General features: G+C 39.1%; 1 protein-coding gene across 1 annotated transcript in view; it reads left to right on the top strand.

Annotated features, from left to right (window-relative positions):
• The window catches only part of MMAA (metabolism of cobalamin associated A), a 28008-nt gene extending 11096 nt beyond the window's left edge, over window positions 1–16912 (top strand). The window contains exons 2-7 of the mRNA XM_004378847.2: window positions 3028–3531; window positions 6176–6298; window positions 10630–10800; window positions 13877–13962; window positions 15287–15436; window positions 16490–16912. Coding sequence (XP_004378904.1) covers window positions 3087–3531; window positions 6176–6298; window positions 10630–10800; window positions 13877–13962; window positions 15287–15436; window positions 16490–16777 — 1263 coding nt within the window. The 5' untranslated portion in view covers window positions 3028–3086 and the 3' untranslated portion in view covers window positions 16778–16912. The remainder of the gene's footprint in view (window positions 1–3027; window positions 3532–6175; window positions 6299–10629; window positions 10801–13876; window positions 13963–15286; window positions 15437–16489) is intronic.
• The last annotated feature ends 381 nt before the right edge of the window (window positions 16913–17293 follow it).

Raw genomic sequence — 17293 nt, 5'->3', positions numbered from 1 at the left:
TTTGAGTATTCTAACATGGACAGAAATGTCTTGAATCTGGCTCCTTTTTCCCATCCTTTAATGCCTTGCCTAAGTCCAGGTCCTTATTTCTTATTTGGCTCTTTGCTGGGGTTTCCTGAACTGGGGCTTGTGTTAGCAGGGTCTCAATACTCTTGACTTCTTGTACCTGCTTCTTGAGTTATCTCCTAAAAAACAAAGTGGATTATGTTGCTCACCTCCATCAAAGTCTCTCTCATTTCCGCACTGCCAACAAGATACACTCTAGCCCCTTGGCTTCATAATGTGGCCTCGGTTTACATCCTGGTCCAGCCTCATCTGCTGTCACTAGTGCCATATACCCCAGGCTTCTCCCTCACTGAATTTCTCAATCTTTTCTGATATGACTGGGAAGAAACAAATCCCAGCCCTACCTTTGCACATTTAAGTCCTCAGCCTGGAAAGCCTGCCTCTTATTTCTTCAACTTATTTATCTATTAAGACCCAGACCTGACATTGACTCTTCCATGTCTTGTCCCTTCCACTCCCCAAGGAGAGTTAGTTCCTGTAATCTTGTGTATTCCTATAGCATTTTGTTCTTTCCTTGGACATGGTATTTATTATTCTTTGAACTCTTGAAGTGCGGGATTATGTTATACAGGATAAAGTAACGAGGCAGTCCACCTAAGAAGGTACAGTGGGTTGAATGAGGGGACAAAAAGGTATGTCCACATTCTAATTCTCAAGACCTGTGAATATAATCTTATCTGGGAAAAGGATCTTTGCAGATGTAATTAAGTTAAAGATCTCAAGATGAGTTCATCCTGGATTATTCCAGTGAGTTCCAAATCCAGTGACAGGTGTCCTTGTAAGAAACACACAGAGGACAAACGCATAGAGAAGAGGAAAAGGCCATGTGAAGATGGAGACAGAGACTGGAATTATATAGCTTCAAGTCAAGGAAGGAGCTGGGAGGGGCAAGGAAGGATACTTCCTAGAGCCTTCAGAGGGAGCCCTAGCCTGCTAACACCTTGATTTTGGAATTCTGCCCTCCAGAACTGTGAGAGAATAAATTGTTCTTGTTTTAAGCCACCAAGTTTGTGGTAATTTGTCACAGCAGGCCTAGGAGACTACGTGGAACAATGACAGTAACCTAATAAAATATCATTGTCATCACCATCAATACCATTACCATTATCACTATTTTGCTTATCACTTAGCATGAGACCTGGAAAGTAGTATGTGCTCAGAAAATAGTGGTTGAATGAAAATACAGTTCTTGCCTACAAGCCTCCGGTATAGTGGTGGTGTTGGTGGTGGTGGTGGCGGTGATGAGAGGGGTGTGCTTGCAGTGGTATTAAGAGAGAGCTTCCAAAGTTGATCCCCTCGTAGTTTTTTTTATTTTGTTTTATTTTAAATCTCTTTTTGTGTTGGCGGTAGGGGGTGTGGATTTTTTAAGTGTTTTTTTTTAAAAACTTACACCTTTTCAACACATTTCCCTTTTAGCATAAGACTAATTTTGTAAAGTCTTCTGGGACTTTAAAGTCATAAAGTCCAAAAAACAAATAGTAAAAAAAAGTTGTCTTTAGAAAACTGATGAGCAATTACAGTTTTAACAACAACAAAACATCTTAATATATTTCTACTTTTTTCCTATTAGTATATTTATTAGCTAAAATTAATTTCATGCTGATTGGCCTTAAAGTACCATTTAGAGAGGTACCTTGGAGCAATTATTTTATTGTAGCTATGAAGTACTTGAAAACCAAAATTTACAAATAATCATAAACCCATACTGAGTATAAAAAAAAAAACCAAACCCATTGCTGTCGAGTTGATTTCAACTCATAGCAAACCTTTAGGACAGAGTAGAACTGCCCTATAAGGTTTCTAAGGAGCGGCTGGTGGATTTGAACTGCTGACCTTTTATATGTATTTTGTCTGTAAATTTTAGTTTGCCATTGGAAGCTAGGTCTGAGACTTAATTATTACTAATGTTTTATAAATTGGTATTATAATAAGAGCTAATGTTTATTGAGGTCTTACTATGTGTTGTGTTAGGTACTATTCGAAGCCTTTCACATGAATTAATTCATTTAGTTCTCACAATCACCCTATTAGAAAGGTACTCCTGTTATCTGCCTTTTACTCAAATGGAAACTGAGGCACAGAGTGGTTAAGTAACTTGCCCGAGATCATTGTAGCTAAGTGGCAGAGACTCATCGTGGCCATTGCTGGAAACCTCTGCACTATCCTGACTCTCGGTGCTCTGTGTCAGCATTCGTTGCCTGAAATACAATTAGAAGTGGAGAATATCAGTAAATCTAAATAAAGGATCCTCATCTGATTCCACAGTGCTTCAAACTTCAGTGTGCTTACCTACTGAAATTCTGGTGTATGGGACTGGGAATATGCATTTTTAATAAGCACCTAGGTGGTTCTTGGTGATCTAGTAGTGACTACACAACCCTCACGACTCACTTTACATGAAGGCTTTTTATGGTTGTCATTTGCTTTAGCGAGGCCATCCGTTGCGTGTTATCTGGTTGTGTTCCTGGGTGAGTGTTAGTACAGATACGTATCTAAACTTATGCCTCAAGTGCCCACACAACTAATCAATCTTTTATAGAGAATGAGTAAAAGTCAACACCGGAGAAATTTTTCTAAAACCCTTGGAATGAGCTTCAGGATAGGGTCTATATGACCTGAGGAAATTGTTAAGATGAATGTAAGGTCTGTGTACAGAAGAAAATAAGCAAGATGTAAAATTTCTATCCTAATTAAGTTTTTTGTCTAGAAAAACATTGTAGTTCAGATTGCACTTTACAGTAGGAGTTCCATGATTTGGGTTACTTTAAATACTAACTGTGGCCACGAAAGGAGTCTTCTCTCTTTAGTAAAAAAATTTTCTTACTGAACTACCATTAGTCCTACCAAGAACCTGATTACATCTGTTCTGGTATATGAGAAAAATGCTATACTTTCGGTTTTACTACTTAAGTATCTCAGTTGCATATTAAACTGGTAAAAATATGTTTTTCTTTCTTCTAGGGAGATCACAAATCACAGTGAGCCAGAAACTCCCAGTGTTTTCTTCAGGTACAAACAAAATGAATATTCCTGCACTGCTGCAACATTCTCACCAGCATCTCCGAAAAGGCTTGTTAAGAACACCTTTCCGACGTTACCACTTCATCCTTCCCTCAAGTATTCATCTCAGATCAGGAATCTCGTGTTCTCAGCCATTTAATTCTCTTGAATTCCATTGTACACAGTGGTCACTGCTGTCAAATGGTGTAAAGAGAAAATTATGTGTACAAACAACCTTAAAGGAACACACAGAAGGACTTTCTGATAAAGAACGAAGATTTGTGGATAAACTTTACACTGGTTTAATCCAGGGACAAAGGGCCTGCTTAGCAGAGGCCATAACTCTTATAGAATCGACTCACAACAGGAAAAAAGAGTTGGCCCAGGTGCTTCTTCAGAAAGTATTAGTCTACCACAGAGAACAAGAACAATTAAATAAAGGAAAACCACTAGCATTTCGAGTGGGTCAGTCTCATTTTTTTCCTCCAGTCTGTCCAGTAAATATTATTTTAAATTTTCTCTTCTCTTAAAATAGTTCTAGTTTGCCATCTAATGGGGAATTTTTTTCATTTTAAAATGTTTGCGTGAATTTTAAATGCATTTTCTTTGTAAAATATTAGTCTTGTTTGGTTTAAAAAAAAAAATACCATGTCCATTTGAACCAAGGCTTTGTATTTTAAGAGACTCATATTTCTATTTGGGTGAGAATCTTGCTGTGGTTCCCAGGATGGAAAGATGCATGGGAAGAACTATTAATCAGTTTACTCATTTTTTGTAGTTTCTAATAGTCTAAAGTGAATTTCTTGTTTTTGTGGTTATATCAACTATCACTATCCTTATCACTTTTCAAAATTTAACTCTTACCTATTTCATTAGTCTTGCTATAGGCAAATCTCACTTTTTTCAGATACTTTCTATTAAGTGTAAGAATCTCTTGAGAGTTGCTCTAAACCCAGCCATCTCTATACCAAAATGTATTTTAAGGGAAAGACAATATTCATTTCCTGTCTGTCTAAAAACATGATATGGTCATTTGATTTCTTGAAAAATTGACTGGTTTCTGTAATTGTAAATCAGTTTTTTATATTTTTGGAATCCTGCATTTTAAAACAATTTGTATATGTTTGACCAGCGGGAATTAAATAAGTCGGTTTGGGATAGAAAGAGCTTTTCATGATGCCCAGCTCAGTGATTTGTACCAACCTTCCTGCTAAAGGCAACTTGAAATAGTAGACAAGGTGCAGAAATTTTATGGGGAATGAGTAAATACATTTAAAAACTGACTGACATTACATTAGACTTTTATATTTTTATCTCAGTTTATTGGTAATACCCGTTGCCCTCGAGTCAATTCTGACTCATAGCAACCCTATAGGACAGAGTAGAACTGCCCCACAGGGTTTCCAAGGAGCAGCTGATGGATTTGAAATTATCTTTCAAGCATTTATACCCTGTCATTCTAAAAACTATGGGGTTTTTGGTGATACAGGGACTAAAACCCTGTAGTTTTTAGGGTGACGGTATAAATGCTTGAAACATAATTTCAAAAATAGCCCATCAACCAATATTTGTACTGATCCACATTTTTCACATGTATTATTGTTCTGCCTTCACTGATAAGCACTTGAGCTCTTTTTGAGATCATTACATTGGGCAGTATATAAATACACACATACACACACACACGTATTCATTCTTTATCTAGACACACAGGAGCCTGGTGGTGCAGTGGTTAAGAGCTACAGCTGCTAACCAAAAGGTTAGCAGTTCTAGTCCACCAGCTGCTTCTTGGAAACCCTATGGGGCAGTTCTACTCTGTCCTATAAGGTTGCTATAAGTCGAAATCGAATCAATGGCAACGGGAAAAAGACAGACAAAACAACAAGCTCCCCAAGAGAAATTCTAGTTATTACAAAGTGTTTATTTATCAGGTATTAGGGACTCTTTGAAATTGCAAATGTCCCAGAAATGTCTGGAATCAGGCGGCCTCTAATTTCTAGATGAGCTTGGGCTCATTGAAAGAGGGAATTCTGTGGGGCAACTCACAAATTTGTGGTGTATTCCGGTTCTCCCACGCTGGCCTTATGACGCCAGATGAACCTGTATCTTTATTCAATTATTTTAGCACCATTGTAAATAACAGCAACAAATGTTTATTCCCATAAGACAGGGACCTGCCCTGGGAATTGTGGTAAGGATTCAAGCAGAACCTTCCCATATACCATACGTACTTGGTTTATGATTACAATTGAATGCCTATGGTGTATATGGGTAAATGAATATAAGCTCTGTATCTCTTACTATATACCAAGCACTGTTCTAAACGCAATGCAAGCATTAAATCATTTAACCCTTACAACAACCTGAAGAGAGATACAAGTATTATATCTATTTTACTGCGGAGGATACTGAGGCCTAGAAAGGTTAAGTGTCTTGCCCGAGATTACACAGCTTGTAAGGCAGAACTGGAATGAGAACCAGCCAACTGGCTCCAGGGTTTGTGCTCCTACCTGCCATGCTCTACTAACTCTCCAAGTGGGGAGATTTTCTACCTTTCTTTAGACAAATTTTTTTTTTTCCAGGATTCCGTTTATATAGTACTCTTTGCGTTATGAGTGGAATTAAGAAAAAAAAAAAAACCTTATCCATTACAAATATAAAATTATTTTCTTAATCACTGGCTATTTCTAGAGTCATGAATTGTTTTTCTAATGGGAACATAAAATGTGCAGAGTTGGGATAGGTGGAATACTTACTGACTGTTGTCAGAGGTGGGCAGATGTTGTAGAAGTTCAGTGCATTAACAACATAAGCAATGAAGCCTATCCAGAAAGATCTACACTATAGAAGAAAGGTAAAGCACATTTTATAATTTTTAAAAATAGATTTTGTGAACAGATGGAACTCAGAATTATTTCTTTCCTATATCCCTATTACTCACGAATAGGTAAATTAATTTCGTTTACTACTTTGGGAAGCATTAGATACCTTAATGGTTTCAATTCAATAAATGAGGAAATACAGAAGGTAGTCTAATAGTTTATTCACTAGAACTCATCATAGTGCTAATCTCATTTGTTTCATTAAGTTAGATCTTTTTCCATTTTAGGACTGTCGGGGCCCCCTGGTGCTGGAAAATCAACATTTATAGAATATTTTGGAAAAATGCTTACTGAGAGAGGGCGCAAAGTATCTGTGCTAGCTGTGGACCCTTCTTCTTGTACTAGTGGTGGTGAGTATTGCTGGTTCTTTTTAAATTGCAGAGCAGGGGGTCCTGGGGGGTCTCTGTCACAGTATAGTGAGAATTGGCTCAGTCAGGGGGCCTCTAATTGCTGGCTGAGCTTCAGCTCGCTATAAGAAAGGGAGGTCTGTGGGCAAGCCGGAGGCTGAGGGAGGGGTCGGGGAGCGCTGGGCTCACTGGAGAGGTCAGGTTATGTGTAGACCAGGAGTAGCCGAACTGGGAGAGCAGGTGCCAGAAGTGGAAGATAAGCAAAAGCAAACCCCGGCCCTTTAGCTATCCTAAGGTCAGGCCTCCTTGCTCCTGTTGTTTTTCCTGGCTGCATCAGCAGCTACTCAGTTCAGAAAATGGGTTCTTACTCCTTATTCTGCTCATATTGTTGTAATATCTCTTTTGTTAAACTTTAAAAAATAAAAAAATCTTACTGCTGTTCACAGCTTGTTGTATTAGCTTGTTATACAGCTTGTTCGTATTATATGTTCAGTTAAACAGAAAGGATCAAGTAATGTACTGCTGTTCCCACAACAGCGCTTAGCATAGTATGTTGCACACAGTGTTTATCAGTTACTTACTGATTTGAGGTCAGGCAGTCACTCAAAGTTTAATCTGCGGCACACCAGAGATAAAATGGATATAAACGTAGTCCCCCGAAGGACCATTTAAAGGAAACAGAAAGCATACCATATAAATACCCAGGAAAGGTTTTTCTTCCATTACCACCTCTTTATGATTTTAGCTTCTCGTGTTCCAATTGCTCATTTAACAATTGTTTGATTGCCTACTGTAGGTGAGGCATTGTGCAAGGATGATACTGTGTGTATAATGGTATAAGACACAGTCCTCTTGGCTTTATGGGGCTTCGTATCTTAGGAGGGAAACAGTTAAGTAAACAGGCTATTATAGTATAACGTGTTGTAAAGGGGTAGAGTGCTTGGTAGGAATATTTGGTTTGTATACTGTGGATTTAGTACTTAAAAATAAAGATGATATAATCGTATTTCAGGGGCTTTAGGTCATTAGAGATGGAATCCCAGGGTGGTACAAATGCTTAAGCACTCGGCTACTAACTGAAAGGTTGGTGGTTCGAACCCACCTAGAGGTGCCTCAGAAGAACGGCCTGGCAGTCTATTTCCAAAAGGTCACAGCCATTGAAAACCCTATGGTGGACAGTTCTACTCTGAAACACATGGGGTTGCTGTGAATTGGAACCGACTCAACGGCAACTGGTTTAGTTTTTTGGTTTTAGGTCATTGGAGAGGTGGATAATTCCTGTTACCACCCAGAGAGGAATTGAGCTCAGAACATTCAAAGCTTTGGGTTCACTATAATAAAAAGTTAACTGTAAAATAAAATCTATACTCACACAGTTCAATGTAATGTCTAATTTATTTATCATCTAAGAACTTTGTTAAAGGTAAGTATCTGAACAAGGAATTTTTCTTGTAAGTGGCCCTCATTTTCATGTAGGTGAGAAGGCTCTCTCTCTCTCTTTTTTTTTTTTTTTTTAACCTTTATAACATTCTAGAATACCTGCAATAGAAAAAGAAAATGATTACATGAGAAAATAATACTTAGCAGGAATGATGTCATATGATAGTCTGTGATTAAAGTTGTATAGCTGTATGGTTTCTAACCTTTCTCAAACAAAAAATAAGGCCCCGTTTCTCAGGTAAGAAATATGTGTAGACTTTGAAAGAAGAAAATACATGAGAATAAACAGGACACTATAAATCAATTTCTACCTTATTGCATTAGTACATACATTTGAAAAATAGTACATTAAAATTTAAGAAGTGTTAGTTTTTTGGTTCATAGTCAATCCTTGCTGCGCCTTTGGATTCACAGACCCCTTGTAATAGCTTTGAGAACTCCCTGAGGGTCTGCAACCAACAGTTTGGAATTCATTGACAACTACAATTATATGGGAAAGTAACTTTATCATGTTTGGTTTAGTTATGCTAGGATCTGTAGGATAATGACTTGAAGTATAGCTTTGGTGGGTTGTTGACTTAAACAGATGATTTCATGCAGAAAATGAGTTTAGAAAGTTTTACATAAAGTAAGTAAGATAATTGAGATATGTGGTAGGTGTATGCTCTAGAATTAGAACCTGTGAAACCATAGGAGAACAGGGCTCATCTTTAGGGAGCTTCTCAATGTTTCGCATTAACTTTATGTAGACAAGGTAGCTCTTAAAACCTGTTGCCATCAATTCAATTCTGACTCATAGCGACCCTGTAGGACAGAGTAGAACTTCCCCATAGGGTTTCCAAGGAGTGGCTGGTGGATTCGAACTGCTGATCTTTTGGTTAGCAGCCCAGCTCTTACCCACTGTGCCACCAGGGCTCCAGTTAGCTCTTAGGCAGAGTGAAAATAAAAATTCAGGCTAGAACAGTACTGCATCTTCAAATACATATGGCTAGAAAAAAGGAATACTCATAGGGTTGCCATAAGTCAAAATCAACTCGACAGCAACTAACAACAATAAAGAAAAGAATAAGAAGTCATCTCAGTAGTTCCAGGACTTTCAGTCTTCTAGGATTTGCAAGTATTGACACTTGCCAAAATATAGCATTAGACCTTAAGACATAATCAGTTCTATTCCACTATTGAGTGCCTACTGTGAACACTTTGATAAGCATTCAGTATACAAAATACGTAAGATCTAGTCTTACAAGCAAGGAATTTATGTTATGTTAAAGCAGGGTTTCTCAACCTGGGCACTAATGACATTTCGGGCCGGATGATTCTTGGTTGTGAGGAGCTACCCTGTGCATTGTAAGATATTTAGCAGCATCGCTGGCCTCTACCCACTAGATGCCAGCAGCACCCTAACCCCCAATTGTGACAACTACAGATGTTTTTAGACATTGCCAAATGTCCCCTGGGGGGCAAAATCACCCCCAGTTGAGAACCACTCTTTTGCTTCCATTCACTCAGCTCACATTGCTTTCTGTGGAGGCTCTGGAATGTTGAGGTAGTAAGGCCTTAGAGGAGTCCTGAGTGGCACCAACAATTAAGAGTTTGGCTACTGACTGAAAGATTGATGGTTAGACTCTACCCAAAGGTGCCTCCCAAGAAAGGCCTGGTTGTTCAATTAAACAGAAAGATCACAGCCTTTGAATAGCCTTTGGAGCATAGTTCTAGTCTGAAACACTTTGGGGTTGTCATGGGTCAAAATCAACTCAACGGCAACTGTTAAGGGCTTAGAAGCAACAGGCTGGTTGGAAGGGCAACTTGAAGATGCGTTTGCATAGCACTTTGTATAAGGTTGAGAAAGTGTCATTTCTACAAATAAAGGAATAGGGAGCAGAGAGTGCTGGTGGAGATAATAGAAAGGGGAAGGGACTTGAGTGCTCATACACTCCAGGATGCTGGTAGAGTGCAGAGCAGTTGTACTACAGAAATTCACAGAGATGGTCCTGGGGTGGGAAAGTTCCAGAAAGACTTGATGAAGAAGCTAGGACTTTAACTGATCTTTGGAGAGTAGATAAGTTATGTAAGTTTTTGGTGTTAACAGTTTTTGAATGATGTTGATATATATAATCTCATTTGATTCTCCCAGTGGCTTATTATCTTTGTTGTGTAGCTGAAGAAAGTGGGGTTTAGGAAGGTGAAGTGACCTGCCCGGAATAGGGTAGTGAGGAATGGTGGAACCAGGATGCAGACTCTGGGCTTGACACATTTTAAATTGACAGTGAGAAAAAGGACGAGATGACGGGTCTGGTGTGAGAGTACAAACAAAGGAAGGAAAAAGTAAATGTAACCATGTTAAGATGACGGTAAAGAAACCATTCCGGATTGATTTGGGACTAGTGGAGGTTGAAATTGGGAAAGTAAGGTGGGGCTGGGTTCTGAGGGCTTTTGATGCTAGGCTGAAGGATCTAGGTTTGAACCTCTAGTCAGTGGGAAGCCGTTATAGGTTTTGAGGGGCTTAACATGATAAAAAGGAGCACTGATGGCTCAGTGGTTAAGTGCTCGGCTGCTAACCAAAAGGTCAGCAGTTCGAACCCACCAGCCACTCGGGGGGAGTCTGCTTCTGTAAAGATTACAGCCTTGGAAACTATGGGGCAGTTCTGCTCTGTCCTACAGGGTCACTTTGAGTCAGAATCGACTTGACAGCAGTGGTTTGGTTGGTTTAGAACTTGACAAAAAGATTAATCTAGCATCATTGTACACTGTGAGTTGGAGGGAAAACTTGATAATATTAAGTACAATTTGAGATTTTGGGAGAAATGTCATAAAGCACTTCCCCTAGGAACTGACTGATTGATATCGGCCTTTATAACTCTTCCACGATTATAAAACATAACTATGTGTTTTAGGATCACTCTTAGGTGATAAAACCCGAATGACTGAGTTGTCAAGAGATATGAATGCATACATCAGGCCATCTCCTACTAGAGGGACTTTAGGAGGTGTGACAAGGACCACAAATGAAGCTATTCTGTTGTGTGAAGGAGGGGGATATGACATCATTCTTATTGAAACTGTAGGTGAGTGTAATTTTCTATTTCATAAAAATAAAATACTAGTATAATGAAAGTTAAATAAAGGTAACAATTTCATTTTTGTTCATTCAGCTGATATTTATTAAAGGTATAATTAAATACAAGATATTATCCCAGACTCTGGAGGAGATATGAGTATATAGGCTATAATCCCTATCCTCAAAGAGTTTACCATTTAAAATTCGAAAATAAGCCATGTATCTGAGTAACATATATAAGGTGGTATATTATAAGTGATGGAGAACTGTAAGCATTGGGATGACTTATGGAAACAGTGCTTTAATACAACACCTATTTTGTGTAAGCACATTTTACATATCTACGATATTCGCTAAGAAACTTAATGTAGTTGGGTGTCTCTTAAACATGGGACCATGTTTTATTTCGTATTTATAGCCCCAGCACATAGCTATATGCAATAAGGATACTAAGATGAAAACCTCAAGAAATTGACATGCTTGTGGAAGACAAAATATTATGTTACTTTGTATAAATGTTAATGACAGAGCCTAACCCAGATTTGGGGCGTCAAGGAAGACTTTCTGGAGGAGGTGACAACTGAGCTCCATTTTGAAGGGAAAAAATGGAGTTAAGCAAAGTATGGGGTAAAGGGCATTTGCAGAGACACATAGGAGTGAGAGAACATGTCCCCATTCAGAGAACTCGGGTTTGCTTAGGATACTTAGAACATAGATTGTGAAAGCAGGGAGTGAAGAGAGATGGGGCTGGAGCAGAAGGCCAGGGCCAGGTTGTCAAGGACCTTACATGCCATGCCACAGAGTTTGGACTTCACCCTGAAGTAGTAGGAAGCCATGGCAGGATTATAAGCAGGAGAGTGACAAAACCAGATATGCATTTTGGAAAGATCCCCAGTAGCAGAGAATTGAATAAAGAGCTAGAGTAGAGTCAGGGAGGCAGTTAGGAGACTGTTTTACTAATCCCAGAAAGAGATACTGGGCCTGAGCCAAGTAGTGGCAATGAGAACGGAGAAGATGAGATGGGTTGAGAAAACATTGAGGGTAAATTGGCAGGACTTTATCCATGATTGGAAAGAAGAGATTAGGAAAGAAGAGCAATTAAGGAAAATAGAGAATTCTGGGGGAAAGGGCAGATCTGGAGAGGAGAAAATAATGAGTTCAGTGGTGAATATATTAAATTTGAGATGCTTGTTGGATATCCAAGTGACCATGTGTCTCAAGAGAGGACTAAGTGAGAAATATAGATTTAGCAGTTGTCAGCATACTTCATAGTTTCACAGTTCAAGCTATGAATTTGGTGAGATCAGCAGGGGAAATATGTATCAAAAACAGAAGATAACCAAGACGGGACCTCAGAAATTCTGATATTTAAGAGTGGTTGGGGGAAGAGCTACCTGAGTGATAGTAGGAAAATCAAGGGACAAGGTTAGTATCATAAAAACAAGGTGTATTTATTACCCGCAAGTTGCATTTGGCTGTTTGTCCCACAGACTTAAAATATCAGTGGCTCAAACAAGAAAGGGGTTTATTTTCTCCTAAATAAAAGAAGCCTGGAGGCAGGCAGTCCAGAGTAGGTGTGGTGGTTCTACAGTGTCCTCAGTGGTCCCAGGCTTCTTCTGTCTCTCTGTTCTCCCTTCTTAGCTCTTGGTTTCCATTCTCAAGGTTGCTCCTGGTTTAAAAATGACTGATGAAGGTCTAGCTGTCACATCCATGTTCCAGGTAGAATGAAGGAGGAAGGGGGAGTAAGGAAGGCGGGGTAGGCACAAGAGGTATACCTCCCAGCTGGATTGGCCCTCCTTAAAGAACTTTCCTGGAAGCCCCATCTAATGACTTTGCTTTTACTCCTTAATCATCTGGAGGGAGCCTGGTGAATGTGGTCATTCACATGGTACATTGATACTCCTAATAACATTGGGATAAGGAAATAGGGAAGAATAGACATTGACTAGGCAGCTAGAAAGAAGTCTCTGCCGCAGCATGGAAGGAGAGAGTTTCAAGAGGAGTTTGTTGTGTCCACAGTTTGAGTAGAGCAGTCAGTGTGCAAGCTAGATGTAAGTAGGTTGGGATTCATGTGAAGTGGGGAAGTGGAGACAGTGAGCAGAAATTACTTTTTTTCCAGAAGCTTGGTTATAAAGGGAGAGTGAGAAATATGGTGACAGTTAGAGGAGGATGTGAGTTTTTGTTTTTTATCTTGTTTGATTTTAAGATGAGAAAGACCTGAACACAATTTTTGTGGTGTGGCAAGGGACGAGAATCTGTAGACAAAGGGAAGGTTAAAGATAAAGAAGAATGAGGGCCTAAAAGAAGTGGAAAGGAAGGAGAGGTTAATCTTCAGCCAATACTTCTTACACTGAGACAGGAGAGGAGGCAGTAAGGATGAGTTTGTATCCATTTATCTGTGGAGCAAGAGAGGGAGAAGCGGAGGAAGTTCCCACCTTACTTCTGTGAAGTAGGTGCCCTGTCATCCGGTGGGGAGATTATGGGAGAGCGAATGTCTGTAACAGCCGCTGTGGGAAAGGAGACTGACTGAGGGCCTTTAGCGATTACTTGTACTAGGCAGTGAGGAAGATGGAGTAGATGTTGAAGACCATGACTGTAGTGGCACCATTCACAAGGCTGAGTGAGTTCTCCAGCATGCTGTCAGAGGAGACAACACAGCTGGTTGACTGATTTACAGCTGAGGGTTTGCAGGGCTGGTATAAGGATGAGAAGGCACAAAAGCAGAAAGCATTGACAAGAATGGTTTAAGATTAGAATCACAGTGTTCGGGCTGCTCACTGATGAAAGGAAAGCCAAGAAAGCGCTGTGAGAGTGAAGAGAGAATGGAGGTCCCTAGGTCCTCCTCTGGTCAAAGACTAGATCTCTTGGGAGAAGGGGAAGGAGAGAGCTGGGAACAATAGTGGGCTTGCTCCTGTGGAGGCATTTAATAAATTCTTCAGAGCTGACGTGTTTCAAGTGGTAACCAGGTTGAGGGTGTGACCAAGGGTGTGAATGAGTGGAGTGGAATACAAACAATGGCCAGTGCAGTTGAGAAAGTCAAATAACCGAGTATTTTCGCCTGCGGTTGTGATTTAAAATTTCAGGTGTGGGTCAGTCAGAGTTTGCTGTCGCTGACATGGTTGACATGTTTGTTTTACTACTGCCGCCAGCAGGAGGAGATGAATTGCAGGTAATTATTTTCTGGTTTTAGTTTTCTAAAATGCAGAGTATGGATCTCTGAAAGTACCAATTTCCAGTGTTGTGTTTTTGTAAATTAAGTTAATAAAAGCACAGAGAAAGAAACATCAGTGGCTAAAATACCTGAGTCGAAGACAGATTTTCTATATTTCACAAATATATTATATTAGTAATAGAACTTATAACCTTGAGCTAATCATATAATTTAATTTTCTACCTGTAACGTGGGAGTGAATGGAATACATGGATACCTCCAGCCAAAAGAGACCGTTGTTGAATGGCTGTTTGTAGTTGCTGTCACTTCTGACTCATGGTGACCCCATGTGTGTCAGAGTAGAATTGTGCTCCATAGCATTTTCGATGGCTGATTTTTCAAAGTAGATCACCAGGACTTTCTTCCAGGGTGCCTCTGGTGAACTCACACCTCCAACCTTTCAGTTAGCAGCCAAACCCTTAACTGTTTACTCAGGGACTCCATTTGTAGTATATTTGGATCAAAAGTTTCTCATACGATATTACTGGAATCCTACTATCATAAGTTTACCTATTATAAAATAGGATTTTTACTAAAATACCTTTCATGTGTATAATTCTAAAATAGTAATAGACAATAGATGCTGTGATTTAGAAGCATTAACCATTGGAATTTAATGATTGAAAGTTGTGTTTTAAAATATTTGAAAACAGTGTTTAATCTTAGTGGGAAAAATTTGTATCTTCCAAATAAGGTGTGGCCTTTGGATTTCATTCTTTATCTCTAGTATTTTTTATGCAGCATAATTTAAGTCAAGAGACTGGAGCACTTTCAGCCATAAGATTATTTTTCCTCAATTTGGAAATTGAAAAAAAAAAATGCTATGTACCTCCAGAGAAAATTTCAAAGACTATTTTTCAAGAAATGCGAATGTTACTGATATGTGTGTTTTCTTTTTAAGCACCTTAATAATAGATGGTTTTGTAGTAGCTCATAAGAAGCGGATCCATCAAGAGACAAAGTGAACTGTCTCCTGCCACTCAATCCTGTTGTGTCTTGATGATATATTTATTCTAATTCTGAATGTATTTCAACATGTTAGCCTCTAAACTTGGAAGAGATATTACAGATGACCTTCATAATCCCAAAAGCCAGTGTTTTTGAGTAATTTCTGTCAAGTAATTATAGTTCTGGCACCCAGGGTTTAAGAAGATGCAAAGAAAAAATTAATGAAATGTATGACTTTCAAAATCCTAGCATTGACTGGTTTTCTCATTCTTATGCTGGCTATGATTAAATTAAGTGTTTCTGATAGCTCTACTTCTTCCCTTTTTCTCTGTAGGGTATCAAAAGGGGTATCATTGAGATGGCCGATCTGGTTGCCATAACTAAATGTGATGGAGACTTGATTGTACCAGCTCGAAGGATACAAGCAGAATATATGAGTGCCCTGAAGTTACTCCGCAAACGTTCCAAAGCCTGGAGACCAAAGGTTAGTTTGTATTGCTTTCTACGTTTTTCACCCTGAGTGGACTGTGCACGTTCTGAGAGAGAATGTAAATCCCAAGCTCAACGTATAATCAATCTTTGCTTGTATGTGAAGATTACAAGTTTAAAAATTATGATAAAGTGAGAGTGTGTAGTTATGATTTTAAATATAATCCTTCAGCCACTAGATGTCAAAAACTAGATGTGAGGTGATACATTAGGGTGCTTCATGCTTGATTGGAGCCATTTGGAAGTGATAACAAATCCATTCTGAAAGGAACTATCCTTAAGATGATAGAGCTATAAGATTATAGAGCACTTAATGATTAGATTCTCTATGCTGGAGCTGGAGTAAGAGAGGAAAGGCTTATGATATGATACTTTCCTTCCTATTATGCTCGTTGGGTGCTGTTTTTAATAAGAAAACCCCAAAAAAATCGTACGAGTGATGTGATAATATTAATGTGAGCAGCTTTATCTGCAGGAGGATACTATGTTATTAAAGAATAAGCTGTAATTATTAATGAGAACACTGGTGACATACCTTACCTTCAGCTCCCAGTTTTCCCCAATCACATTGTCTTTGTTGAGTTTGGAACCATTTTATACATGCAGATGTTATTTGCTCAGCTCTAACCACTTGCTGAATCAGGAAATTTTGACAGAGAGAATGGGGCTATTTTCTCAACTCTGCTTCGTTTTCTGGCACTCAGGTCTCAGGGAAACCTACCTGGCATTGCCCTTCTCATCTTCAGGACTTTCAGAGTTCCTCCACAATGCCTCCTGAAGACCATATGAGCAATCTTAAAATAAATATGTGGGCTAAATATTGGACCTTGAATCAGTGTCTTACATTTTCTGTGTACTTTGTAATCTTAGGAAACTTACCTCAGTCTGTATCTCAGTATATTTACTTTGCCACAGTGGTAAAATGTATCATTTTTGTCACTTGACTATTTCCAAAGGCTGTAAAAATTAATTGGCAAATATCAGAGTTCCTCATAAAAATGCCTTCTCATTTTAAGTAAAATGATTCTGGTTCTTCCCTTTTCAATAGGTAATTCGTATTTCTTCCAGAAGTGGAGAGGGGGTCACTGAAATGTGGGATAAAATGCAAGAATTCCAGGAGCTAATGCTTGCCAGTGGGGAGCTGACCACCAGGCGACAGAAGCAGCAGAAAGTCTGGATGTGGAATCTCATCCAGGAAAGTGTGTTAGAACATTTCAGGACCCATCCCACAGTGCGGGAACAGATTCCTCTTCTGGAAAGAAGGGTTCTCACTGGGGCTCTGTCTCCAGGACTAGCAGCAGACTTGCTGTTGAAAGCTTTTAAAGACGGAGACTGACACAATTTATTTTGTACACTAAATTGATGTAAGTTTCATAAGTTATGTTAATATTAAAAATCACTTACAATGCTTATATTTTCAGCCATTCTTTTGTGGTGCCGTTGGCTTCTTTATTTGTGAACCATGCTTGAAAACCTGAAGAAAATAACAAAGCTTAGGGAGTCAGGCAATATTTATAAGGTACTGTTGTATGTTATTGATTTTCTTTCTTTCTCTTATACCCTCGTTTGGTCTCCTGTAGGATTGTTTCCTCTCATGGGTTGGGGGCAGAGATAGCTCAGGAGGACAGGAAGATCACACACCTAGAATGCTTCCTTTATTCTATATTCTCTAAGATTTCAAAGAAAATGTGAGCAAGAGTGACCACAATTTTGAAGTCTTACTTGAGGCCAGAACAGTACACAGTGGACTCCTCTAAGGGCTTAAAATCATGATTGACGTTTAGTGTACTAGACTATTCTAGCAATTTCTGAAATGGCCACGTGCATGAGAAGCTGGAATGATGTAGTGATG

Source organism: Trichechus manatus, unplaced genomic scaffold, assembly GCF_000243295.1.
Source record: "Trichechus manatus latirostris isolate Lorelei unplaced genomic scaffold, TriManLat1.0 scaffold00059, whole genome shotgun sequence".
NCBI classification, from domain to species: Eukaryota; Metazoa; Chordata; class Mammalia; order Sirenia; family Trichechidae; genus Trichechus; species Trichechus manatus.
The sequence above is the reverse complement of the archived record's forward strand: the minus strand, read 5'-3'. Positions and strand labels throughout refer to the sequence as shown.